This window comes from Sorex fumeus, unplaced genomic scaffold (assembly GCF_029834395.1).
Source record: "Sorex fumeus unplaced genomic scaffold, SorFum_2.1 ptg000029l, whole genome shotgun sequence".
NCBI classification, from domain to species: Eukaryota; Metazoa; Chordata; class Mammalia; order Eulipotyphla; family Soricidae; genus Sorex; species Sorex fumeus.
Genome location: NW_026606086.1, coordinates 11,165,957 through 11,192,835, shown reverse-complemented (window position 1 = coordinate 11,192,835; position 26,879 = coordinate 11,165,957). Strand labels below are relative to the sequence as shown.

Below are 26,879 nucleotides of genomic sequence, written 5' to 3'. Positions count from 1 at the left end.
AAAGAGTTTTTCATCCTCCAAAAGCTGAAACATGTTCTTCTCCAATGCACATGGAACATTTTCCAGGATAAACCACATACTGGGCCACAAAATATATCTCAATAAAAGCAAGAAGATAGACATTGTATCAACTATATTTTCATACCATGACGCACTTAAAATAGACGTTAATCACACATAGAAATGGAGAATCAAATCAAACATGGAAATTAAATATGATTATTGCCGAACAACCAGTGGGTTAGAGAGGAAATCAAAGAAGAAATCAAAAGATTCCTGGAAACAAATGCAAATGAGGACACCAGCTACCAGAACTTGTGGGACTAAAGCAGTGTTAAGAGGAAAGTGTATAGCTCTGCAAGCATTTATCAGGAAGGAAAGGCCCACACAAATAGCTTGATTTCAAGCTTAAGATCTTAGAAAAGGACCCAAAAGAACCCAAACCAGGCAGGGGGAAAGAAATAATAAAATTTAGAGCAGAAATCAACGAGCTGGATTCCCAGAAAATAGTTCAAAAGGACACATCAAAACAGAAAACACAGAAATTCAATAGATCATCAGATATTACTTTGAGTATCTGTATGCCACAAAACAAAAGAACCTCAAAGAAATGAATAAATTCATGGATTCCTATAGCCTCCCAAGGATGAACCAAGATTTAGAATACCTAAATGACCTATGATCATCAAGGAAATTGAAATGGTAATCAAAAGTCTTCCCAGAAACGAAAGCCCAGGTCCAGATGGATTCACTAGTCAATTCTTCCAAACCTTTAAGGAGGACCTATTGCCAGTCCTTTTGAAGCTTTCCAGGAAACTGAAGAAACAGAAAAACTCCCAAACAGTTTCTAAGATGCACATATCACCCTGATACCAAAAGCAGACAGAGACACCCCCAAAAAAAAATTACAGGCTGGTATTACTGGTGAACACAGATACATAGATCCTTAATAAAATATTAGCAAATAGAATCCAATGACTCGTTGAAGAAATCATACACCAGATCTGTCCATTTTGGCAAATTTTATAACTTCATTTTTTCCTAACAGCCAAGTAGTATTCTATTGAGTAGATGTGCCATTGTTTCTTTATCCATTTGTCTATTCTTGGGCACTCAGTTGTTTCCAGATTACGGTTATTGTGAATAATGCTGCAATAAACGCATGGGTGCAGATGGTATTTCTACTGTGTGTTTTGGGACCCCTGTGGCATACTCCCAGAAGTTGTATTTCTTGGTCAAACGGGAGCTCAATTTCTAGTTTTTTGAGGAATTTCCATATTTTTCCCCCTGGACAGACTTGGAGAGTATCATGCTGAGTGAAATGAGTCAGAATGAAAGGGACAGATATAGAATGACTAAAGTCATTTGTGGCATATAACAAATTCAAAGACACATCCATGACCAGGGACAAAAGGATTTAGGAGGACTGGTTAATGGTTGGAATCAACCATAAGTGTGTGTGGGGTAGGTAAGAATGACAAGGGACCAGGATGACAATACTAGCTGGAACTGATCACGTGGACAAGTAATGAGTGTTAAAAAATAGGTAAGGGGATACACCAGATAACCTTTCAATATCTTTACTGAAAACCACAATGCCCAAAAGGTAAAGTAGCAAGGGGGAGAGAGAGAGAGAGAGAGAGAGAGAGAGAGAGAGAGAGAGAGAGAGAGAGAGAGAGAGAGAGAGAGAGAGAGAGAGAGAAAGAAGAAAACACAGGCCATAGAGGCAGGTGGGAGGAGAAGGTGATCGGAGGGAAATTGGGGTCAGTGGTCCTGGTAAAAGTGCACTGGTGGAGGGATGGGTGTTGGAATACTGTATGATTGAACCTACCTCATGAACAACCTTGTGAACATCTATCAACGACCTTTTGAACATCTATCTCACAATGATCCAATAATAAAATCTTAAAAACCTCACAGTTGTATTTTTATCCTTTTGTACTACTTTTCCTGGTAATAATTGAAAATACACATATGATAACATAAGTTGTAATTAGAAATAGATATTAAAAGTAAAAAGAAGTAAAATAAGAATCCAATGATACTGAAAATAAGAGTCGAAATATTTGAGTCCTATTTTATAGATGATGCACTCTGTTCAAGGTCCTCAAGCTAGTAAATGCCAATCAGACTAACAAAATTTTTCCTTGTTCTACAATTTAAGGTTGTAAGATATGAAAAAAACTAATCATTTAGTTATTGATAAATGGCAAATATCCAAACTGTTGCTTCAAATTCTGAAAAAAGAGTGCTCCTTAAGTAGGAGTGTTGAGAATTGGATTTGCTTGGAACAGTTCTCAGCATGCATTTGCAATCAAGTTGTGGTGTGTTTATTTAAATTTGTATTGTTTACAGAAATAAAGCAATGAAACAATAAAAAAATGCTAAGGGTTATTTAGGAAATTAGTGGATAAGAATGAAAGTCTACATTAAGAAACTCAACAAATGAAGAAGCCTTTATTTTCTCTTTTCATATGAAAATTCCTCCCTTTTCCACCTTTCTTTTATTTCTCCTATATATAATTCCCTTCCAATTTCCTGCTAAGCCTTATAATTGGCTATCTGTCTATTATCTAGATGTTTATACAGAGAGAACAAAAACTAAGTCAATTTTTCCAAATATTAAAAAATTTATTTTTAAATAGTCTCCAAATTATTGCCAAGCAATTTTTAGCTAATATTGAAATTGAAGAATAGACATTAATGTTATCATTAATGTTATTTATCAAGTGTAAGGAAAGAGAATTAAACATTCTCTTTGTAAAGAGTAAAGTAAGTAAAGGCTTCATTTTAATTCTTTTTTGTTTTTTATTTGGGGGTCAGGCTGGCAGTGTCAGAGGTCACTCCTGGTGGGGCTCAGGGAACTAAAAGGGATGCTAGAGATTGAAACCAGGTCAGCTGCATGTAGGGCAAGCATGCTACTCACTGTACTGTCTCTCTGAACCCCAATTTACTTTTGTTTGTTTGTTTTTTGGCTTTTTGGGTCACACCTGGATATGCACAGGGGTTACTCCTGGATGTGCACTCATGAATTACCCCTGGCAGTGTTCAGGGACCATATGGGATGCTGGGAATCGAACCCGGGTTGGCCACGTGCAAGGCAAATGCCCTACCTGCTGTGCTATTGCTCCAGTACCCTCAATTTACTTTTGAACTTTCAGTAACTACTTGAATAAAACTGTCCAAGAAGTCATGTCTCCCATTACTTTTATTAATGATTTCTAAGTTTGAACCCATTTAAAGATTCCTTTGCTTTGACCCTACTTCAAACTTAGAGTCAGAGCTTTTATACTTGGAACTAAGTAAAAAATATTAGAAGTCAACCAACCAGGATGATCTCAGTTATCTGTAGAATATAGACTACCAGATCAGGAAACGCATTGCAGTAAGAGGGAGATGCTTCAATCATCCCTGAGCCCTGTGTTTGGAGAGGAAGACAGACAGAAGGAAAGAAATCAAGGGGTAAAGATGAACACAAGAAGTAATTGGTTAATAGGCATAAGGGCTTCATTAAAGCAGTGATATGAGTGAGTGATACAGTCACATATCCAAAACGCAGATTCAACAGAAATGAAAACATGAGACCTAAGTGGCAACCACTGAAACTCTGTAACGTGCCTGTCAAGTTGACAGGCAGGGGTGGAGCGGGGCTCTGAAGGAGAGGAAATCTGGGAACACTGGTGGAGGGAAGTTGACACTAGTGGGAGGTTGGTGTTGAATTTTTGTATGTCTAAATTGTAACTATCAGTTATTTTTTAAATCATGGCTCTTAAAAGTTTTTAAAATTATTCATCAGTTGGGCCAGAGCGATAGCATAGTGGGTAGGGCATTCACCTTGCACGTGGCTGACCCAGGTTCCATTCCTCCGTCCCTCTCAGAGAGCCTGGCAAGCTACCAAGAGTATTCTGTCTGCACTGCAAAGCCTGGCAACCTCCCTGTGGTGTATTCGATATGCCAAAAACAGTAACAAGTCTCACAATGGAGACGTTACTGGTGCCTGCTAAAGCAAATCGATGAACAACAGGAGGACAGTGCTACAGTGCATTCATCAGTTAAATGCACCCTTTTCTTTAAAAATCACTATTTTTTTTGTTTGTTTATCTATGTAAAGATTCCCATTACTGTGGCTCTAACCTATTCTATTGCCTCCATAGAGTCAGTACTTTGTGTGTCTTTTCACAAGTCCAGTAACTAAGGTAAAAGGTAAAGGCCCTCCCGTTGATCGTCGATTTGCTCGAGCGGGCCCAGTAACGTCTCCATTGGAGACTTTGTTGTTACTGTGTCTGGCATATCCAATACTCTCGGTAGCTTGCCGGGCTCTCCGAGAGGGGCGGAGGAATCGAACTTGGGTCGGCCATGTTGGCCGCTTGTAAGGCGAACGCCCTACCCTCTGTGCTATCGCTCCAGTATATGGTTTTATATAGATGGATACTCAGTAATTACTGAAGGTTGAATGAGGGCAGTAATCCTGCTTGCTTCTGAGCTGAGCTAACCTGAGTCACATTTCTCTTAGTCTCTTCTTCAACAGAAATATAGTCAAATATTCTGGACTCACCTCAGGCTTTAACAAAACACATTATATTATCTGAGGAAACTGAAATGACAAATCACTTCCTATCTCAGAACAAGCAATCATTTAATCACCAACATTTACATGCCTTTTTTATTTCTTTTTCTGTAGCACCAGTGCATTTTACCCATGGAACAATGTATTTTACTTTAAAAAATGATTTAATATTTATGTAGAAACCCCTTTGATAATATCTTACAGAGAATAAAACAACTTTAACGTTAAACTCGTATCAAATTAGGTAAAGGAATCAAGAGAAAACTGCTAAGGCTGGAGTGATAGTACAGCAGGTAGGGAGTTTACCTTGCATGAGCCTGACCCTGGTTCGGCCCCTTATTGTCCCCTGAGCATCACCAGGAGTGATCCCTGAGTGTAAAGCCACGAGTAATTCCATTCCTGAGCACTGCTGGGTGTGCCACACCCCATTTGAAAGAGAGAGAGAGAGAGAGAGAGAGAGAGAGACAGAGACAGAGACAGAGAAAGAGAGACAGAGATAGAGACACAGAGATAGAGACATAGAGAGACAGAGACAGAGAACTGCCTAGAAAACTTACGTTTTGTCTAAGAAGTCCATGAGAGCTCTTAATGCAATCTCTGCATCCATTGTTGCACTGTTCTTATTAGACGTAGTGTTTCCATTTGTTCTCATTTGATTTAGTTCCAAATTCATCTGCCTTATACATTCTTCAATGATATGCTGGAAACTAAAAACAAGGAATATAAGTTCTGGTATAAAAGAAAGCATTCATGCTTCTTTTGACTATATTTCGAATTAAACCACAAGTGACTTGATCTGTTTCAAATAGTATGAATTCTGTGGTAAAGGGATTTCAAAATGAGTTTTCACCCTCAATTTATTGTTTTTTTTGCAATGTAATCTTACTCAGAATTCAAATGCACAAAGCAAATAAAAGTAATGTTCTTCCAATTGAATGAATTAGAGTGGTCTTAACTCTGGCAACACTTTTTAATAGTATTAGCTGAGGTGTTCTGAGCATTGCATGCAAAAATAATTGTTCTTCAGTGATTCTTGGAGTCTAAATAGGTCTCCTAAACTTAATTTCTGGAGCTGCACACAATTTGGCTGTCCTCAATCCCACTGGCTACTTTTCTCATCTGTCTGACTCTTAACATTGGAGTTGCCAAGTTGCAAATGAAAACAATGCCCTGGTAATTTGAATTTCAAAATGGTGATTTCTTGAAGGTATGGAGCGATAGCACAGCGGTAGGGCGTTTGCCTTACAAGCGGCCAACATGACCAACCCGAGTTCGATTCCTCCGCCCCTCTGGGAGAGCTCGGCAAGCTTCCGAGAGTTTCTTGACCCCACGCAGAGCCTGGCAAGCTACCCGTGACGTATTCGGTATGCCAAACACAGTAACAACAAGTCTCATGATGGAGACGTCACTGGGCCCGCTCAAGCAAATTGATGAACAACGGGAGGACTGTGACCGTGATTTCTTGAAGTATTATCAGCATTTGTAGGTCCAGTAAAATATGTAAAACATAAGTTTTGGCCAAATTAATCCATTTTTTACACCAAGTTAAATTTTTATTTGACAAATTCTGTACTTTACATTTTACAACCTTTTACATTGAATTCCTCTAAGTTCAGTCCTTGGCTCTTCTACTTCTTTAACAAAAATCAGTTCCTTGACAATGAGATATGGTCAATGACTTAAATGTGACCCATGTACTGTTTGTTTGGGGACTACTCCCACCTGTGGTCAGTTGTTACTCTAGCCTTGGCACTCCAGCATCACTCCTGGTAGTGGTCAAGAGATTAAATGTGCCAGAAATCAGACAGTTCAGCAAGTATATATCAAATGCACTACATATTGTTCTCTCTCTTCAGTTCAGTACACTTGTTTTCTATTCCAAATTCTGGACTCATATTAAACTGCCTGTGTAACTTTTCTACTTAGAAATCTAATGACCTTCTCTCACATTCAACCCCCAGCTTTAATCATGACTTGTACAAAGTCACTATTTCTGAACCCACCATTACTTTTTCACCTAAATTTGTGGACTGATTTCACGTCTCTGTGTTCAACCCTCTACAGACATATTGTTAGAGCAGTGATCATAGCATACTCTCCTCTGCTAAAAGTCCTCATGACTTCCAGATCTACTTAGAACAAAATCCAGAATGTACTTTATGAGCCTTAATTAAAATAAACAAAACATGACTCTGAAAAACTTCATTATCCCATTTTTGGAGGGACCATTTTTTTCCCTGCAGCTAAGCCACAGTTATCTTTTTGGGGTTCTGAGATTTTTCTGAGAACACTCATCCTGTGACCAATATGTTAGATTCCTGCTCCATGCAAATTTTTATGTTTGTCGTGGTCTCTCTTTATTTTGGGTCACAACCTCAGAGATTTTTTCCTTGGACACTCTAACCTGAACTGAGATTTCTATTATTCTTCATTCCCTTGCAGTTCTTTTTTGTCCCACTTACATTCGCCATTGCACACTTTGATGTACTTGTTTATTGCATTGTCCCAAGAGTGTTCTTTATTGTCTTCAGTACTTTACCTTCTCCATAAGTTTCTGAAAAAATATTGGCTGAACATATAAATAAATCATACAAATTCTACTCCCACCCATTGCCTTGACACTCTAATGAGTTAAATGAGTTTCTAAAAAAAGACCCCTAGTATTTTCAACTAAATTTTTAATGCCTATGGAAATTTTGGTGCTCTCAGAAGAGAGCGATGCAGTATTTCTTCTCGGAGGGCCTAGCAAGCTACCAAGAGTATTCCACCCACAGGGTAGAACCTGGCAAGCTACCCATGGCGTATTCGATATACCAAAAACAGTAACAATAACGGTCCTTATTCCCTGAACCCTGAAAGCCTCTAATACGGCAGCATTGAGAAGGATGAGTAAGGAGAGGCTGCTAAAATCTCAGGACTGGGACGAATGGAGACGTTACTGGCATCCGCTTGAGCAAATAGATGAACATAATGACAGTGATGATCATGATGGAAATTTTGGTGGTTTTTACCTAAGTTTCATAAAATAGTAAGAAATTTAAAGAGTGGAGATACCCAGCATATCCAGATTTCCTTTATATTGTATTCACCATATTGCTAACAACAGCAATGATTATAAAAAATATGTAAAACTTAGGAGTCTAGTAAATGGCCCTCCCGTTGATCATTGATTTGCTCGAGCGGGCCCAGTAACGTCTCCATTGGAGACTTTTGTTGTTACTGTGTTTGGCATATCGAATACATCATGGGGAGCTTGCCAGGCTCTGCCGGGCGGGTGAGATACTCTCGGTAGCTTGCCGGGCTCTCCGAGAGGGGCGGAGGAATCGAACTCGGGTCAGCCATGTTGGCTGCGTGCAAGGCAAACGCCCTACCGCTGTGCTATCTAGAAGTAAATGAAAGCTTGGAAGTTGTCACATGACTGCAATAGTGAAAAGAGGGTTGAAATATTATAATACTGCAATCCAATCCATCTCATTCTCCCTAGTCTACACACAAGGAACACTAACATTTCCAAATGCATATATATATATATATTTACATATATATACACGCACACACACACATACATGTTTAGCAATTTTTACTACTCAGTGTTTTCATTATTAATTAAATATCAGCATCATGGTATGTATTAAGCACACAATCTATGAATTTTTAATCAATATTATGTATATATTTCAGTAAGTAGGTACACAGATACATCCACAAACAAAAGATAAAATTTTAACTTTTTTTTTTGGCACAGGGTGATAGGAAAAGGTTTAGTGTGAATGCAATGTGTATGAGATTTGACCACCTCAATCCACCACCACCATGTGGTGTCTACAGCATCACCAGTTGTGGACCTGAAGGCTCCTGAGCATTGCAGGCTGTGAAGCTGCAGACCCTTGGCTCCAAAGACTCTGACAGTATTTCATATTTGGGCTCTAGCACCAAAGCTATACAGTCTCTGAGTAGCTATAAGAGCATACCCACAGCCACCTGAGCATGTCTTGGGATCCCCTTCACTTCCTCCCCACAAATTTTATTATCTGTGGTACATACAAGACTATTTTTCTAGTTTTATCAAGACATAACCAGTTTAATGTGTAAAACTTAATGATTTTACTGGAATGTATTGCAATTTATCATGATATATTGAAGTAACAATATATTAAGTAATAATTGAATTAAAAATATATTGAATATATTGTAAGTTTATTTTGGCATTTATTATTTCGTAGAGATACAATGAAAACTTTTCCTGTGGTGAGATCTCTTGAGGATTCACCCCTTAAATATTTTCTCTATTGTGCAGCAGAAACAGCAAGTCATTTTATGTATCACTATTAGTTATTTATCTTATATCAAACAGTTCATAATCTCACCAACAAGATTCTCCTTTCTATGTACCTTCTATATCACTTGTTATGTGACTTCTATATCACTTGTACTTTTCTACTTGGACTTGTTTTATATCACCTGAACATTTTTATTTTATTTATTGGGATCTTTCGAGCAGTTCTCAGGGACTCCAGATTCACTGCAGTCAATTCTTGGTCAACTAGGCAGGTTGGTTCAACATAGAGTCCAAGGATTTGGTTACTACTTGGCTGTTTACTACAGTACTAGGGAACACCAGGACTGTACCTTGTAGTGTTGAGGCTTTCAGGATTAATTCATTGGTGTCTGTGTTCATTTCTGTCCACTAGGTGATCTCCTACAACATTTGCTATTGTCTTTCCAATCATTACCATTATACCAGACATGAGGAGATATTTTACTGTATTTTACTCTATTTCTCTGATGACAATTTTATGAAGCCTCTTCTGCACCTATTAGTCATTCACTGATCTTCTTTGAGAAATTTATCCATAGATATTTTCCACATTTTAAAACTAAACTACAATAATTATTTTTATCCTTTGGGTTTTATGATATTACCTTATCAGATAGATATATAACTTAAAATATATAAGATTTTATATTCCAGATTCTCTTTTCCTTGGGTTGTCATTTAACTGCTGCCTATTTGTGGTCTTACTTGTTAGTTTTGTTTTTCACTTTGTGTTTAATGTGTCATACTCAGAAAACTCACTGAAAAAAACATGCCAAGAAGTTTCTAATATATATATTTTGTGGTTACAGTTACTACATTTACATCTTTAATTTATTTCTTGTTCACTTGTGTGAGTGGTATGAAAGATTTATTCTTTTAAATGTAAGTGTCCAACTTAACCAGTGCCATTTATTAACGGGGTTATTTTTTCCAATGAGTATTCTTGATTCCTTGTCAAATATTAAGTGACCACACATTAAATTCATTTCTGGACTCAATTTCCATTTATCTATTTGTCTGTTTTTATGCCAGTGTCATAGATTAAATCTCTGTAACACAGCTGCAAATTAGAAAATATGAAGCCTAAAGCTTAATTCTTCTCTTATAAATTGATTTGAAACATAAATATAAAATTTGTTTCTATAAACATCATTGAATTTTGATATGGATTGAATTGAACCTATGTTTTAAGATATTTAATTTATTTATGGCTTGATAATTAAACGATATTAATTCTTTCAATACATGAACAGGAATTTCTTTTCATTTATTTGTGCCTTTGTTATTGGCAAAATTTATATTTGTGTTGCTTTGTAATTGGTATTAGCAGTTGGTTCCCTGAGATTTGGATGTTTGCTCACATAGATATGAACCATTTCTTGGTTGTTTATATTTTTTATTTAATTCACTGATGCATCCTTTTTTTTTTTGCTCTGATCAGGATAAATAAAAGTGCCTGGCCATTGATTTTGATCTGACTGACTGGATATTCAAGATAAAGGTGTCAGCTGATATGTAAACTCAGATTAAAGGGTCAGCTGGACCTGTCTTTGGTCTTCCATCCAATAGAAGTTGTGAAGGACAGTAGCAATGGGGATGGTGGAAAAAGTGGAAAGTGGTCTGGGAATATATCCCAAAGATGCAAAAAAACTCAGTAGAAATGACATCTGCACCTGTATGTTTATTGCAGCACTGTTCACAATAGCCAGAATCTTGAAACAACCCAAGTGCCCGAGAACAGATGACTGGTTAAAAAAAACTTTGGTATATCTACAGAATGGAATACTATTCAGCTGTTAGGAAAGATGAAGTTATGAAACTTGCTTATAAGTGGATGGTCATGAAGAGTATAATTAAGTGAAATGAGTCAGAAAGAGAGGGACAGACATAGAATGACTGCACTCATTCGTGGAATATAAAATATCATAATATGAGACACTTAAGGACAATAGAGACAGGACCAGGAAGATTGCTCCATTGTTGGAAGCCTACCTTATAAGATGGGGGAAAAGGCAGCTGGGATAGAGAAGGCATCACTATGTCAGTGGTGATTGGAGGGATTATTCGAGATGGGAGTTATGTGCTAATAGTAGATAAAGGACCAAACATGATGGCCTCTCATTATCTGTATTGCAAACCATATTACCCATAAGTAGAGAGAGCAAGAGGGAAACTGTCTGCCATAGAGGCGGGGGGGGGAGTGGAATGGAGAGATAGGGAGACATTAGTGGTGGTAAATGTGCACTGGTGGAGAGATGGCTATTTGATCACTGTATGACTGAAACTCAAACACAAAAGCTTTGTAAGTGTAATTCACAGTGATTTGGAAGGTGTTACACCTAAAAATTCTCAGGGACCATGTTGTGCTGGCTTTTTCCTCATAATTCTACCACAAACAGAATTATTTTCAGATTTTAAATAAAACTGAATAAAATGAATATTAGGCATTTCATTGTGTGCTTAATTTTAAGACCCACAACTGCCATTTTAGACTCAAAGAAGAATGGATTCAGACAGATTATCTAGTTTGATTTCACAGCATGGTCATACTAATCACAAATGGACTTTTGATTACCTTATGTTTGTGATATAGACCTGGTAGTCTGTGTGGGAAATAAATCCATAGCAACAAGAATATAAATAGCTTTTGCAAATAAGAAAATCGTGACATGCAGGTTGTTTACTCCAATAAACCTAGCCCCATTTGAAATAAGTATTAAATTCTTTCCTATAATTAGAATTAGTCAAGAAACATAAGATATTGAATATTCCAGAACTTTATGAGCTATTCTAAAATAGCTAATTATACAAGTAAAGTTACTTTTATTGCCTTCCTCACGGGAGTCTTTCATAGCTTATTTAGCTATAATAAGAGGTTTTTGGCTATAATTTATGTCTGTCCTTGTTACCTAAAAATCTCACCTTTTAAATAAGAATAAAGTAAAATAAAAAATAATTACACTGTTTAGATAATATTTATTCATTTAATTGTAGTTTCTAATTTGCTCAGTAATCTTATTTCTCATTTTGTTTTCAATATTCATAATTATTTATTCCTGAATCTGCACTCAAGAATTACCCCTGCCAGTGCTCAGGGAACCATATAGCATGGTGGAGACCAAACTGGTTGGTTGCTTACGAAGCAACAGCCTTACCCACTGTACTATCTTTCTGGCCCTAAAAGCTTTCTGTTTAATACATATGAATTCGCCTCTACAATAGAGATAAATCTAAGATGAATGACAATAAACCCCCTTGAAAACCTCAATCCAAGTTAGGAGAATGGGAACGAAATAACACCAAATCTCTAAAATCAAATCTGCTTTTCCAAATCTATGTAAAGAGAAACTTTAAGGCAAAATGAGCAGTATCCTACACATACGCTAACATATGCACCTCAGAAGGCACACTGATTACCATGGTCATAGGTAGGCACAAATGCATTTAGTTCAGCAGCTGAGCTTAGAGGTGAGATCCGTGAAGGAGCATACCTCTGCTCCGACATGGTATTTTGATTTACTAATCCTCATTACTAAAAAAGTTTAAGAAATCAATGTCTTTTTACATTTTCTAATTTAAAATTAAAATGCCTAACAATAAATACCTTTGTTCACTTTTGAGTGTTTTATTATTATTATTCATTGAGGTAACTATTGATGTTTTCTGAATAAAATGTTACCACACTATAAATAGAACATTTTTCCAAATTTTAAGAGACAGTTCTGACATGTCTACAAGAATAACTTTTGTCTCATTTGAGAACTGAAACATAGTGAAAAAACAACAAATTAATATTTATTGGAATATTTAAAGCAAATAACGTGTGAAATTAATGAAACTCTGAAGATATATTTTTTTGAATTTTGAATTTTACCATTTCCTAATGAGGTTATAGATTCTTCTTATAGATGAAAAATGACGTTTGTATGGTATACATTTTTCTCTTTAGAAGTGTATCAAAAGCAACAAATTAACTGGGGATGGGTGATGTGAGGGGCCACACCTGGTGATGCTCAGGAGTCACTTCTAACTTTGCACTTAGGAATTACTCTTGGTGGTGCTGTGGAACCATATGGAACGGAGATTGAGCCCAGGTCAGCCATGTGCAAGGCAAGTGTCTTACCCACTGTACTATCTCTCTGGCCATACAAATTGATTTTTAAGCCCAAAACAAAACACAGATATATCAACAGTCTCCTATGAGAGGTTTCCTATAATACAAATTCTGAAGTACTAACTTGGAATACTAGCAATTCAGTTATGAAGTTGAACAGCAGTTATTTGGGAGTACAATTATACTGAATGTAAGATATGGATATACTTCTTATGTATGAAAAGACTTTTATCCACCAGAGCACTGCACTCCCCTGCCAGATGTTGACCCCAATGTGCTGATCTAACTTCTCAAACCTGGTGTGTGTACCCCCAGTGTTGCCTACAGTTCTAGGTAGGCATACCTTTAAAATATCTAACTACAAAACTCATGGCATACCTTTAAAATATCTAACTACAAAACCACACAGATGCTGCAGCATCTGTGCAAAGAACTATTTCATCTACACACTAAATTTGAGGTATAATTGACCCATAACTCATATTTCTTTACCTATAACTAATCCATGATAATACACAAAGATAGCTGACTGCAGGGTACAAAATATACAACAACACATAGGGGAAAAAACTATAAAACACAAAAATCACAATGGTAAAATAATGCAGAAACTCATGAGATCTAGTGAGTGAAGTTGATTCTGTAGCAATAATGAACTATATAACCTCTCAGATAAGGAATTTAAAATGGAACTTTTAAGGATGTATAAGGAGCTCAAAGAAGCAATGGAACACACTACTGACAAAATACAGGAGGATATGAGTGTAGAAATGAGGAAAGTGCAAATAAAAATACAAGTAGAAATGACAGACCTAAAAAAGTTGATAGGTGAAATAAAAAACTCAGTGGAAGGCCTGAGCAGCAGAGTAACAGCTGCTGAGGACAGAACCAGTGAGTTCCAAGATGAGGTGCAGAGGATCTGCAAACAACAGCAGAAAATGGAAATGAGCCTCAAAATAAACCAACAGATATGAAGAGATAATCGGGATGAAGCCAAGAGGAAAAACATAAGAATAACTAGAGTCCCAGAGGGACAGGAAGAAAACCCAGATGAAGAATAAACCCTCAAAGATATAACTGCTCAGCCATTTCCAGAGCTGAACAGCACACAAAAGCAAATTCAGGAGGCCTGAAAGTTGCCAACTAAGAGAAATCCCAATAAAAATACTCCAAGACAGATTCAAAGTGAAAGGATGGAAAAACAATTCTACATGAAAACCACTCCCTCAAAATGGGAGTGGTCATACTAGTATCAGACCACATAGACTTCAGGCAAAAGAAGGTTACAAAAGACAGTGAAGGTCATTTCTTAATGATCAAATGATCTGTACATCAAGAAGAACTCACACTCCTAAATGTATATGTACCTAATGAGGAACCAGCAAAATAACTTTTAAAAAATGTGCAGAGACTTAAAGTCTTTGATAGCAACATAAAATAGTTGGAGATTTCAAAACTGCTTTATTTCCTCTCAAGAAATCAACCAGACTCATGCTCAGAAAGGACATACTTTATCTGAGGGAAGAAATAAAAAACAAGGGTTTGTGTGTGTATGTATGTATGTGTGTATATATACATATATATGTACATGTGTATATATGTGTATATATATATGTATAATTTCATCCCCCAAAAGCTGAATACACATTCTTCTCAAGTGCAATGGGACATGCTCTACATGCTAGGCCACAAAACATACACCGATACGATTAAGACAAATTTTTTTTCTTTCGATTTTTGGGTCACACCTGGCAATATACAGAGGTTACTCCTGGCTCTGCACTCAGGAATCACTACTGGTGGTGCTTGGGAGACCATATGGGATGCTGGCAATTGAAGCTGGGTCAGCCTTGTGCAAGGCAAACGCCCTACCCGCTGTGCTATCACTCTAGCCCCAAAGACAGATTTTTATCAGCAATCTTCTCAGACCATGATACACTGAAAATAGAAGTGAATCATACACAGGAACAGAAATTTAAATTAAACACCTGGAGGAAATCAAAAGATTCCTGGAAACAAATGTAAATGAAGCATGAGTTACCAGAACTTATGGAACACAGCAAAAGCAGTGTTAAGAGGAAAGTTTCTAGTTCTAAAAGCATTCCTCAGGAAGGAAGAGTGAGTCCATATTAGTAATTTAACTCACAGCTTAAGATCTTGGAGAATGGCCAACAAAAGGAGCCCAAACTAGGCAGGAGGAAATAAATAAGAAAACTTAGAGCAGAAAGTAATGAAATGGAAAGCAAAAAAAAAAAAAAAAAAAACCAGAAAGATCAATGAAACAAAGAGCTGGTTCTTTTAGAAAATAACAAGGTTGAAAAACAACTTCTATGAGTCACAAAGAAAGAGAGAAAGACCCCTAATAAATAGAATCAGAAACAAAAATGGGAACATCATAGTATAAACCACAGAAATTCAGAGAAAAATCAGAGATTATTTTGAGAATCTTTATGACAGGAAACCAAGAGAACCTTAAAGAAATAGATAAATTACTGGACTCTTATAATCTACCAAAGGTGAACCAGGAAGATTTAGAATACCTGAACAGATCTAACACCATCAAGGAATTAAAATAGTAATAAAAATTCTCCCTACCTGAACAGATCTAACACCATCAAGGAATTAAAATAGTAATAAAAATTCTCCCAAAACACAAAAACCCTGGCCCAGATGGATTCACTAGTGAATTCTTCCAAACATTTAAAGAGGACCTATTCCCAATACTCTTAAAACTTTTCCAAGAAATTAAAGAAACAGAAAAACTTCTAAACAGTTTGTATGAGGCAAATATCACTCCTGTACCAAAAGCAGAGACACCATAAAAAAGAGGACTACAAGCCAATATCCCTGATGAACACAGATACAAAGATCCTCAACAAAATACTATCAAATATAATCCAACAACTCATCAAAAAGATCATATACCATGACCAAGTGGGATTCATCCTGGGATGCAAGGATGGAACAACACTCACAAGCCCTAATCAACATAATACACTATATAAATAAAAGGAAAGATAAAAACCATGTGATCATATCAATAGATGCAGAGAAGGTATTTGACAGGATTCAGCACCTATTTGTGATTAAAAACTCTTAGTAAAATGGTAGTCAAAGGAACTTTGCTCAATATAGTCAAAGCCATCTACCACAAGCCAACAGCAAGCATTATTCTCCGCTGATTTTCCCCACAAATGGGGAAAAACTAAGAGTCTTCTCTCTAAGATTGGGAACAAGACAAGGTGCCCACTCTTGCAGTTTCTATTAAATATACTACTGAAAGTACTTGCCATAGAAGTTAGGCAAGAAAAAGATATCAAGGGAATCCAAATAGAAAAGGAAGAAGTTAAACTAACACTATTTACAGTTGACATGGTACTATACTTCAAGTATCACGGTCCTCCCGTTGTTCATCGATATGCTCGAGCGGGCCCAGTAACGTCTCCATCATGAGACTTCTTGTTACTGTGTTTGGCATATCGAATACATCACGGGTAGCTTGCCAGGCTCTGCCATGCAGGCGAGATACTCTTGGTAGCTTGCCAGGCTCTCCGAGAGGGGTGGAGGAATCGAACTCAGGTTGGCCATGTTGGCTGCTTGCAAGGCAAATGCCCTACCCGCTGCACTAAGACTCTACAGAAAAACTCATAGAAACAATAGGTTTATATAGTAAAGTGGCAGGTTACAAAATTAAAACCCCAAAGTCCATGGCTTTTCTATATACAAATAATGAAAGAGAAGAAAGAGATATTTAAAAAAACAATACTGTTCACAGAAGTGTCTCAGAAAATCAAGTACCATGGAGCCAGCTTAACTAAAGAAGTGAAGGATCTATACAAATAAAATTGCAAAACATTACTTCAAGAAATAAGAGGACACTAGGAAATGGAGATACATCCCTGCTCATGGATAGGGAGGATTAGCATTGTCAAAATGGCCATACTCTTCAAAGCATTATACATCCTTATAAGGATGCCCAGGACATTTTCAAAGAAATAGACAAAACACTCCTGAAATACATATGGACTATACCCCTCCCCACTAATAGCTAAAGGAATCCTTGGGGGAAAGAATATGGTTGGCATCACCTTCCCCAACATCAAACTGTACTACAAAGCAGTGGTAATTAAAACAGCAAAGTACTGGAATAGAAGGAGATTCACAGACCAAGGGAAAGAGTAGAATATTCTGACACAAACTATTAATCATATGATCACTTAATCTTTGACAAAGGATCAAGAAATATGAAATGGGGCAATTAAATCCTCTTCAACAAATAGTGCTGGGGAAACTGGACAACTACATGAAAAAAATGAACTCAGACTTCTGTCTAAAACCAAGCACAGAAGTCAGATCAAAAGGAATGAAAGACCTCAATATCAGACCTGAATCCATAAGGTACATGGAGGAAAATGTAGACAAAACACTTCATGAAATTTAAGCTAAAGGCATCTTCAAGGATGAAACACCACTGACCAAGCAAGTAGAAGCAAATATAAACAAATGTGACTATATTAAACTAAGAAGCTTTAGCACCTCAAAAGAAACAGTGACCAAAATACAGACAGAGCCTACAGAATGGGAAAAATTATTTACCCAATATCCATCTGGGATATACAAGACACTGGTAGAACTTTATAAGAAAAAAATATACAGCCCCATCAAAATATGGGGAGAAGAAATGAACAGGAACTTTCTCAAAAAAAATAGAAATTGCCAAAAGGCACATGAAAACATGCTCTACATTCTACATGCTCTACATGCTCTACATTTGCATCAGGGAGTTGCAAATCAAAACAACAATGAGATATCATCTCATACCACAGAGACTGGCACACATTAAAAAGCACAAGAACAACCAGTGCTGGTGTGAATGAGAGGATAAAAGGACTCTCCTTTATTGTTGGTGAGAATGCACCTTTTTGGAAAAAAATATAGACATTCCTCAAAAACTTAGAAATTTTTCCTCAAAAAATGAGCTCTCATAGGACCCAGCAATATCACTTCTGGAAATAGATCCAGGGAATGCAAAAAAGCACCGTAGAAATGACACCTGCACTTGTAGGTTTGTTTCAGCACTATTCACATTAGCCAGAATCTGGAAATAATCCAAGTGCCTGAGAAGAGATGACTGGTTAAAGAAACTTTGGTACATCTACACAATGGGATACTATGCAGCTGTTAGAAAAGATGCAATCCTGAAATTTGCATATAAGTGGATAGACATAAAGAGTATCATATTAAGTGAAATGAGTCAGACGAGAGAGGATGGACATAGAATGACTGCACTAATTTGTGGAATATAAAATAACATACTTTGAGACTAATATCTAATGACAGTAGAGACAAGGGACAGGAGGATCATTCTGTGGTTTGGAAGCCTGCCTCATGTGCTGGGGAAAAAGGAAGTTGAGATGGAGAAGGGACCACTAAGTAAATGATGGTTGGAGGGATCATTTGGGATGGGAGATGTGTGCTGAAAGTAGACTAAGGACCAAACATGATGGCCTCTCAGTATCTGTATTGCAAACCATAATGCCCCAAAGTTAGAGAGACAGTAGGAAGGACGGTGCCTGCCACAGATGTAGTGGGTGGGATATGGTGGGGGTGGCAGGAGGAATACTGGGAGCATTGGTGGTGGAAAATGTGCACTGGTGGAGTGTTGGGTGTTGGAGCATTGCATGACAGAAACTTAATCATGAAACCTTTGTAACTGTGTCTCACAGTGATTCAATAAATATTTTTAAAAAGATTTTCATCTTTCTTTCCTCTATCATTTCTTTCTTTCAATATGCACATGATACTATAATGACTCTTCGAGTTCCTGGAACGAGCAGATGCCATTTGGCTACACTAGTACATGACAGAGAACAATGGAGATGTTACTGGCACCTGCTCGAGCTAATCGATGAGCAACAGGATGACAAATGATACAAGTGACCCATAACGACAAGAAATAAAAATATGAATGAAATGTTGTTTCTGCTTTTAAGAAGTTTTTAGTAAAAAAAAAAAGCAAATTCACGAATGCAGGTAACTAAGAACTAAGGCAGAGATGAAGGAAATGAAGTCTGGGAAGATTGTAGCAAGACATTAAGTTGGATATATTGTCCTGGAAGATTACTGAGAGGAAATGATTGAGTCTTACAATCAAATGTATTTGAAAGTCAGGGAAAAGAGAGAGCACTGAAGACTTATTTGCTACTAAGACCCAATATGTCTTCATAATAATTACTTAGAACACTTACCTTTCACCATAAGTAATGCTGAGTTCATCCAGAACCCCACTGAGTTTAACTTGAAGTTCTTTTAGAATAGTACTAGCTTCAGGATCCAGCTGCATAGAGACCATAAATAATACTATTTTGGTATTTTGAGAAAACGGTGCTGTTGATTTCTCAAACATTTGTCATAGTGTAATATAAACATCAACCAATGTAACACATACATCTGCTTTTCCTTCATTTCCTTTTCATCTCAAAAATCAAATGCAACAATTAGGACATTCTCAATAAATTGAAAAGGTTTTTAAATACGGATAAGTAAAATGAATGCAATGCATAGCATGCATACAAATTAGAGCTGGATAGCAAAGCCTTTGTTGGTTACAGCAATGAATTGCAAGGCATGATAAAATAACTTCCAGAACATAAATTTATAACAAAGAGGATATAACATGTTATATATTACTTAGATATATTTCAATCTTTTATATCCAGTAAATAACAAGGCCTATGATAAATTTTAAAATAGAAATAATCTTCTAAAAATTATTAAATGGCCAGTTAGATAGTAAAGTGAGTAGGGCTCATGCGTCAGACACCTTCAAATTGTGTTTGATTTCCAGCACCATATGGTACCCTGAATCCCTGGGTGCAGCGCTGTAGACTCTTGAATGTTATCAGTGTGGCTCTGGAGACATTCAGGACTGCTGGACTTGCCACAAGTGTCCACAGTATCATAGGGCCCAGGTAGCATCCCATCCTTGGATGCTTGAATGAATCAATAACTTACTTGGCCAAGTATCGCTTTTGGATCTCTGGCTCTCCTGAGCACTGTTTGGGAGACCACTACGTTAGCAACAACAAAATGCTCCTTGAATATCAAATTATTTCTATTCTGAAGGTATTTTTATATTTTTCTAACTATGGAATTAGCAGTAACAGAATTATGAAATAATTTAAAACTTTTTATGATTCTTTGGAGCTAGTAAGATTGGCTTCTTTTGAATACCAATTTGCAAAAGTTCAAGATTCAAAGTTTCACATTTTTATTTTTCCCTAAATATTTAAATATTATGTCTTGGAGCTTGGCTACAAATTTCTGGTAAAAAGGAAGCCTATATTTGATGGCTATTTTTACAAGACACACCTTTGTTTTCTGATACCTTAGTTCTCCTTAAATAAATGCCTAAAGCCAGAGAATAGTGGCCTCATAATTTTAGAATCATTTTAATATAATTTTTACAGAAAAATAAACTTGTTCAGAAAATAAATGTTAATATACTATTATGCAGTTATAGATCTAATTCAAAATTTTACCAATAGCCTCCATGATATCCATTATCTGATCTGATCTACTTATCCCAAATCACACATTGCATTTGTTATATTTCTTTTCTTACTTTTAACTCCTCAGTTCTTGCCTTCATGGACCTTTTGATGATTCAGTTTTTATTTTCTGGTGATACTGAGAAGTGAGTCTTGCAAAGCCAGTGACCTATGAGCCAATTTTCTGACTAGCTATTTTATATTATGTCTTTTTGTTTTAATTTGTCCATTGAATCCTATTGCTAAAATTTAGGTAATACAAATTTTTATCTAGGTAACTTTAGTAAGTCACTACAAAAAGAGGGCATAATGTCAAACCTTCTCAAAATGAATGTGACTACAACACTAACCACCAAAGTATCAATATGCCTCCTTCAGAGTCACTTTTGATGAGTTTAGTTCTGAAACTGGTAAGAGTCAACATCACAAAAGAACTTTAATAAATACAAATGAACGTATCTATCACTTGGAAGATATTTTGTGATTAAAATTAAACTGAACTAATTTTCCAGTTTTAGGAAGCTTTATCCTATTTGTTGTATTTTGACAAACTATTTGTTAAAAGGGCTAATTTAAAAAAAATCTTAAAACATTGTGATTACTGTTAATTCTATGGTGTTATGCATACAACATTCCAAGACCATACCTTCCACCAGAGTGTCCAATTCAACCTATCATTATCTCTAGGTCCCTCCAAACCATTTTCTAATCCCTGTCATTGGTAATCACCATTCTGTAAACCAATTCTTAGGTACTCTTGCTTGGCTATTTGTTATTCCCAAACAGTTTTTTTTTTCTAAATATCCCACACATAAGGATCTGTCCCTTTCCTTCCTAATTTCTCTGATGATGCCCTCCACTTCCAACACTTTAGTGACAAATTGAATTATTTCATTTTTTCTTATACCATTGTGTATATATATCCCACAGTTTCTTTATCCAGTCACAGGTTCTTAGACGGGCTGGAACGATAGCACAGCAGTAGGGCGTTTGCCTTGCATGTGGCTGGTCCGGCCGAGCTGGGTTTGATTCCTCCACTCCTCTCTGAGAGCCTGGCAAGCTATTGAGAGTACCCACACAGCAAAGCCTGTCAAGTTCCCTGTGACGTATTCGATATGCCAAACACAGTAACAACAAGTCTCACAATGGAAACGTTACTGGGCCCGCTCGAGCAACTCAATGAACAATGGGAGGACAGTGCAGTGCTAAGGTTCTTAGACACTAGGATTGTTTTTAGATCTTGGTTATTGTGAATAATGCTACAATAAATATAGGAGTCAATGTATTTTCTTTTCTTTCTTTCATTCTAGTCTTTTTTTTTTCATGTCAGACTGGGAAGTGCTCAGGGATGACTTCTGACTGTGTTCAGGGATTATACCTGCTGGAGCTCAGGAGACCAACGGAGTGTTGGGAATTGAACCCTGGTTGCTTCATGCAAGGCAACTGCTTTCCTCACTGAGCTCCCTCCCTCCCCCATCTCTGGTTGATGAATGTCTTTTTTGAAATTATGTTCTGGACCTTTTCAGGTAGATGCCAAAAAGTGAAGATGATGGTTTTCATGGAAGCTCAGTTATTACTTTTTAAAAACTAAGTAAAATCAAGTCAGTAGTTTTGCACAATGCCAATCCCAGTCAATCCCAAGTACCACCAAGTATCACTCCTGATTACCATGAGTGTGGCCTAAACTTCCCCCCTTCAAAAGAAGTTCTGTTAGAACCTCTATTCTTTTAATAAATTATGTCCTGAAAAATGTCTGTTAAAAACTCAAGTATTGTAACTTGTCAAGGAATAAACTTATGTACAATGTGACCATATCCATTATATATCCATTATATAAGTATCAAGAATTGAGAACCTGCTGAATACCACTTTGTGTGGGTCAAAATTCATTTCAGGAGTCATTTTCAGTAGGTTCCTGAGGATTTCTTTTCCAAGGAAGAGAAGTGGGAGGGTTGGCTGAGCTAAAGAAGTAAGTTGGCTGTTTTTTGCATTGACACAGCAACAAATGTGGAAGCAGTAGATCTTGACAAGGAGGCCAGAGAAGAACACACACAAAGCAACTCTTAGTACACTGAACAAATGAGCTGGGGGACAGAACAAGTGACTCTGTCTACTTGAAAGGGAAGAGCTGAAAAGGTTAGGACAATGAAATTGTAGATGGCAGAGGTGGGGGAGAGAGAGAGAGAAAGAGAGAGAGAGAACTTCAGGGGAGGAAATTAGAAATATCTGAACCATATAATAAAAAATTTTTTTTCATGTAAGCATCAAGAGTTTTGTTGCCTAGTTTTACAAAATTCTAGCATTCACTTTGAAACTAATCATTTTCATGGAAAAACTCTCTCTGTCACCTGATTTATCATATTGGATGGCACACAGGACAATGAAATATGTTTTTCAGAGCCAATGTCAGAGTAAAACTCTATTTCTGTCCCCTACTGTTCCTTGGGCTGGAGTGATAGCACAGCAGGTAGGTCGTTTGCATTGCACGTGGCTGACACAGCCAACATCGCTGACCTGGGTTCGATTTCTCCGCCCCTCTCATAGAGCTGGGCAAGCTACCGAGAGTATTTCCGCCCGCATGGAAAAACCTGGCAAGCTACCTGTGACATATTCGATATGCCAAAAATAGTAACAACAAGTCTCACAATGGAGATGTTACTGGGCCCGTTTGAGCAAATCAATGAGCAATGGGAGGACAGTACTACAGTGCTACTGTTACTTGTATTTTCTCTTGGAAAGTTTTCTTTAGGTTTGGAGAGAGGTTACTTTGAAAAGAGATCTATCAGTGAGAGACTGATCTTAGTAACTCTTGGGAATAATCTGGAGAGTAAGGTTAACAAGCAAAAACTGCCCTCATCTTTTTATCTTAACATGCTTTGGCAGCTCAAACTCCCCTCAACCTTTCACATCGCTTCTTTTCTTCATTTTACAAGCAGTTAGCCAAACATTTTTATGGTAGTGTTAGATTTTTAATATTTTTTAGTCTGCCTCAATGCAATTTTCCCTCTGGCCCTTGTTATTCTCTTCATCTTCTATTAAATTCAATTTGCTAAATTAATTGCAGAAATGATAAGGAGGAGAAAGAAAACAGCAATATCTGCATCCTGCCATGAGAAAGGCCAGGGCTTCAGACATGCGATTCTGTTCATTATACACTATTGAGAAACTAAAAATAACCAGTTGCTTTTAGAAGGTCAAACAAATTTTGAGCCTTACTTAAAAAATACAAAGAGGTTTGGGTTAATTCTTTGAATTGTTGTTAGATAAAATATAACAAATACTACTTTCCTTTGCAAGATATTTTTAAGTTTATAAACTTGGGTGGTGGCATTCTCCAAATCTTGTCTCTTCAGTTGTTCTTACCTTCTTAATAAACTCTTTTAGCTGTTGGCAGTGTTGTCTGTTATAATAATTTTAGATAATTAAAAATTAGTATAGCTTTGGTAATATGATTGCCATAGTTTTGAACTTTATATTATTGATGTTCCAAGTTACTATACCCCACCTCCATCAGTGTTTATAATCTTCCACTGTCCTTTTATTATGGTTCAGATGTTACTATTGTATTGCTGATGCCTAGTAAAATTTATGATGTATAAAATATGATCACAAGCTACCGAGAGTATCTCTTCCGCTAATATATTAATGAAAAGTAAATTCTGCCTTCATGTTCAGTGTGCTCTAACTTCTGTTTTTTCAGGAGGCCCCATGATGGAAAGACACTTAAAGTGATGGGTCTGGGCAGGATATAGAACCTTTGGTTTCCAATTATTTCCTTTAATAATGTGAAATGGTATCTTGTACAAAGCCTTACTCTATGTAAATATCAAGAGGTCAAAACATTAAGAAAAGTTTTATTTCTGGGGACTGGAGAGATAGCACAACAGGTAGTGCACTTTCCATGCACCAGGCCAACCTGGGTTGATCCCCGGCATCCCAAATGGTATCTGAGCACCACCAGGAATAATTCCTGAGTGTAGAGCAAGGAATAACTCCTGAACAATGAGTATGGCCCTGAAAAAAAAATAAGTGTTTGGATTCATTTTGTTTGAAGTTTTGTTTTTTTTACACGGTTTTTACTCCCTCACAGAGTAATTGTTAGTGAATGACAGTAACACATTTACAGGGAGAACTTCTGCAAATTGTTTTGGAAAATCAAAAGGAAACTATAAATTGTCATTTATCTAATGGCTTATAACAAAATTTGTTATGTTGAATCTGTTGGATGTCAAGAGATTATAGATTATTGACTAATTGCTATTGTAATTGCTGAAAAAATGTATTTATCTATTGCTAAAAATTAGATCAAAGCAACAGGTTAATTTATATTGTAGTATCAACCATTGGATTATAAAGTTTTTGTCACATCAAGGAGAAAAGTTGAGGTAGAAAGTTGAATATAAAGTTTAGCTTCTTCACAAGTATTATACCTCTTTATTATATATATATATATATATATAATGTAAACATAATGTTGAGAATATTTTAATAGTAATGAGTTTGTATATGACTCAAAATTGGTCATGCATCTTTTGGTCCATTAGTTTAATGATGGCTTTATGTATTCTTTAAACAAGATATTCTCAGAAATCTTGACTGCTAGGAGAAAGCTGCATGTTCAAGTTGGTGGAACTGTCCAGAGTGAGGGTCATCTTTCATCTAAAGCTCTTTTGGAAAAGGAATTCTCTCTCTCTCTCTCTCTCTCTCCCAGCTTTCAGTGGGGCGTTTTCTATTGCATTGTATCCATTGTTGTGATTTTATTTATTTATTTTTTAATAATGCTATTTGTTCAGCCATTGATTAAGCTGATTGAATTGGGCATAAAATCCACATGGCTTTTTTAAAAAATTGTATTATTGTGAGATATGCTGGAGCGATAGCAAAGCGGGTAGTGCATTTGCCTTGTACGCAGCTGACCTGGGTTTGATTCTTCTATCTCTCTCGGAGAGCACGGCAAGCTACTGAGAGTATCTCACCCACACGGCAGAGCCTGGCAAGCTCCCCATGGCATATTCGATATGCCAAAAACAGTAACACCAAGTCTCAAAATTTGTTGTGAGACTTTACTGGTGCTCGAGCAAATCGATGAACAACGGGAGGACAGTGCTACAGTACAGTACTACAGTTTAATGACAAAGTTTACATTCTTCAATTCATACTTTTGCAGTATTAAGATTCATTCATTCTTGTCAGTCCTATCCATTCGCAAGAATTAAAATCCATTAAATAGGTTGGTTAGAGGGGCCAGAGGATAGTACAGTGGCTATGGTGTTTGCCATGCATGTAGCCAACTTGACTGAGACTCCAGCACTTCCTGTTGACCCCAAGTTCTTCCAGGAATGTTCCCTGAGCACAAAAGAACCAGGAGTAAGCCCTGAGCACCCTGGTGTGTGACCCAGTAAATCTAAACCAAACCAAAACCAAAACAAAAACAAGTAGGTTGGTTAGGTAAGATAATGTAATACTCTGAGAGTCTTTATTTACTATCAAAAATTCAAACAGTGAAAAACAGTTATTTTCAAAGTGTGATTGATTCATTAGAATCACCTGGTAATTTGTTAAAAATGCAAATCATTGGGCACCATTCCAGACCTACTGAATTAAATAGTCCAGGAGAGAGTTCAGTGATGTGTATTTTAGCAAGGTTTCCAAGCAGTTCTGAGGTATGCTAAAGAGTAAGAACTATGGGCATGGAATATTAGTTATTTTAGATGAGGAATCTTTAGGCTCATGTAGCCCCAAAGTATAAAGTAGAGAGAAAAGTGAAAATAAAACAGAAGGTAATTTCTACCCTCTGTTGTAGGAAGTTCTTAGCTAAAGACTTAACAAATCTGACTAAAGAGTTTTTCAAGAAAATTAATCAACTAAAAACATACTACATTTCTGGGCAGTCAGATGCATTTTCTAATTAACACAAAGTTAATAATTATGATTGCATGATACAGACAGGCATAATTAGGACAAAATAATTAAGTTATCCATAAAAGTATATGAAAATATAATAAAACATTGTTAAATTGGATAGAATTGCATTCCAAATTCCTTAACTTGTTCAAGAGAGTTTATTACAACAAGCTAAATGAATCAAAAGATTTTATTCTTTTTGAGACATATATTATTGCTTTTTGGTCAGCAAAGAAAATTTAGGTAAGCAAACAAGTCCCCTCCATGACTTTTTTCTAGATATTTTAGTAGTACCTAATTTCTAGCATTTGGATACCTATCAATAGGTTAACAGACCTGTGAATAACGATGCATTCTTCTATTTAAGGAGAGTGTACCCATATAAGATTGTGAAGGAGTAAGGCATATTCTGCTTATACAGCATAG

The 26,879-nt window shown here is 36.6% G+C and overlaps 1 protein-coding gene across 1 annotated transcript in view; it reads right to left on the bottom strand.

Moving 5' to 3' along the window:
• UNC13C (unc-13 homolog C) overlaps positions 1 to 26,879 on the bottom strand; it is a 626,361-nt gene that overhangs the window by 83,482 nt on the left and 516,000 nt on the right. The window contains exons 24-25 of the mRNA XM_056115400.1: positions 19,248 to 19,336; positions 5,125 to 5,274 (exon numbers count right to left, since the gene is read on the bottom strand). Of these exons, the coding sequence (XP_055971375.1) occupies positions 5,125 to 5,274; positions 19,248 to 19,336 (239 nt within the window). The remainder of the gene's footprint in view (positions 1 to 5,124; positions 5,275 to 19,247; positions 19,337 to 26,879) is intronic.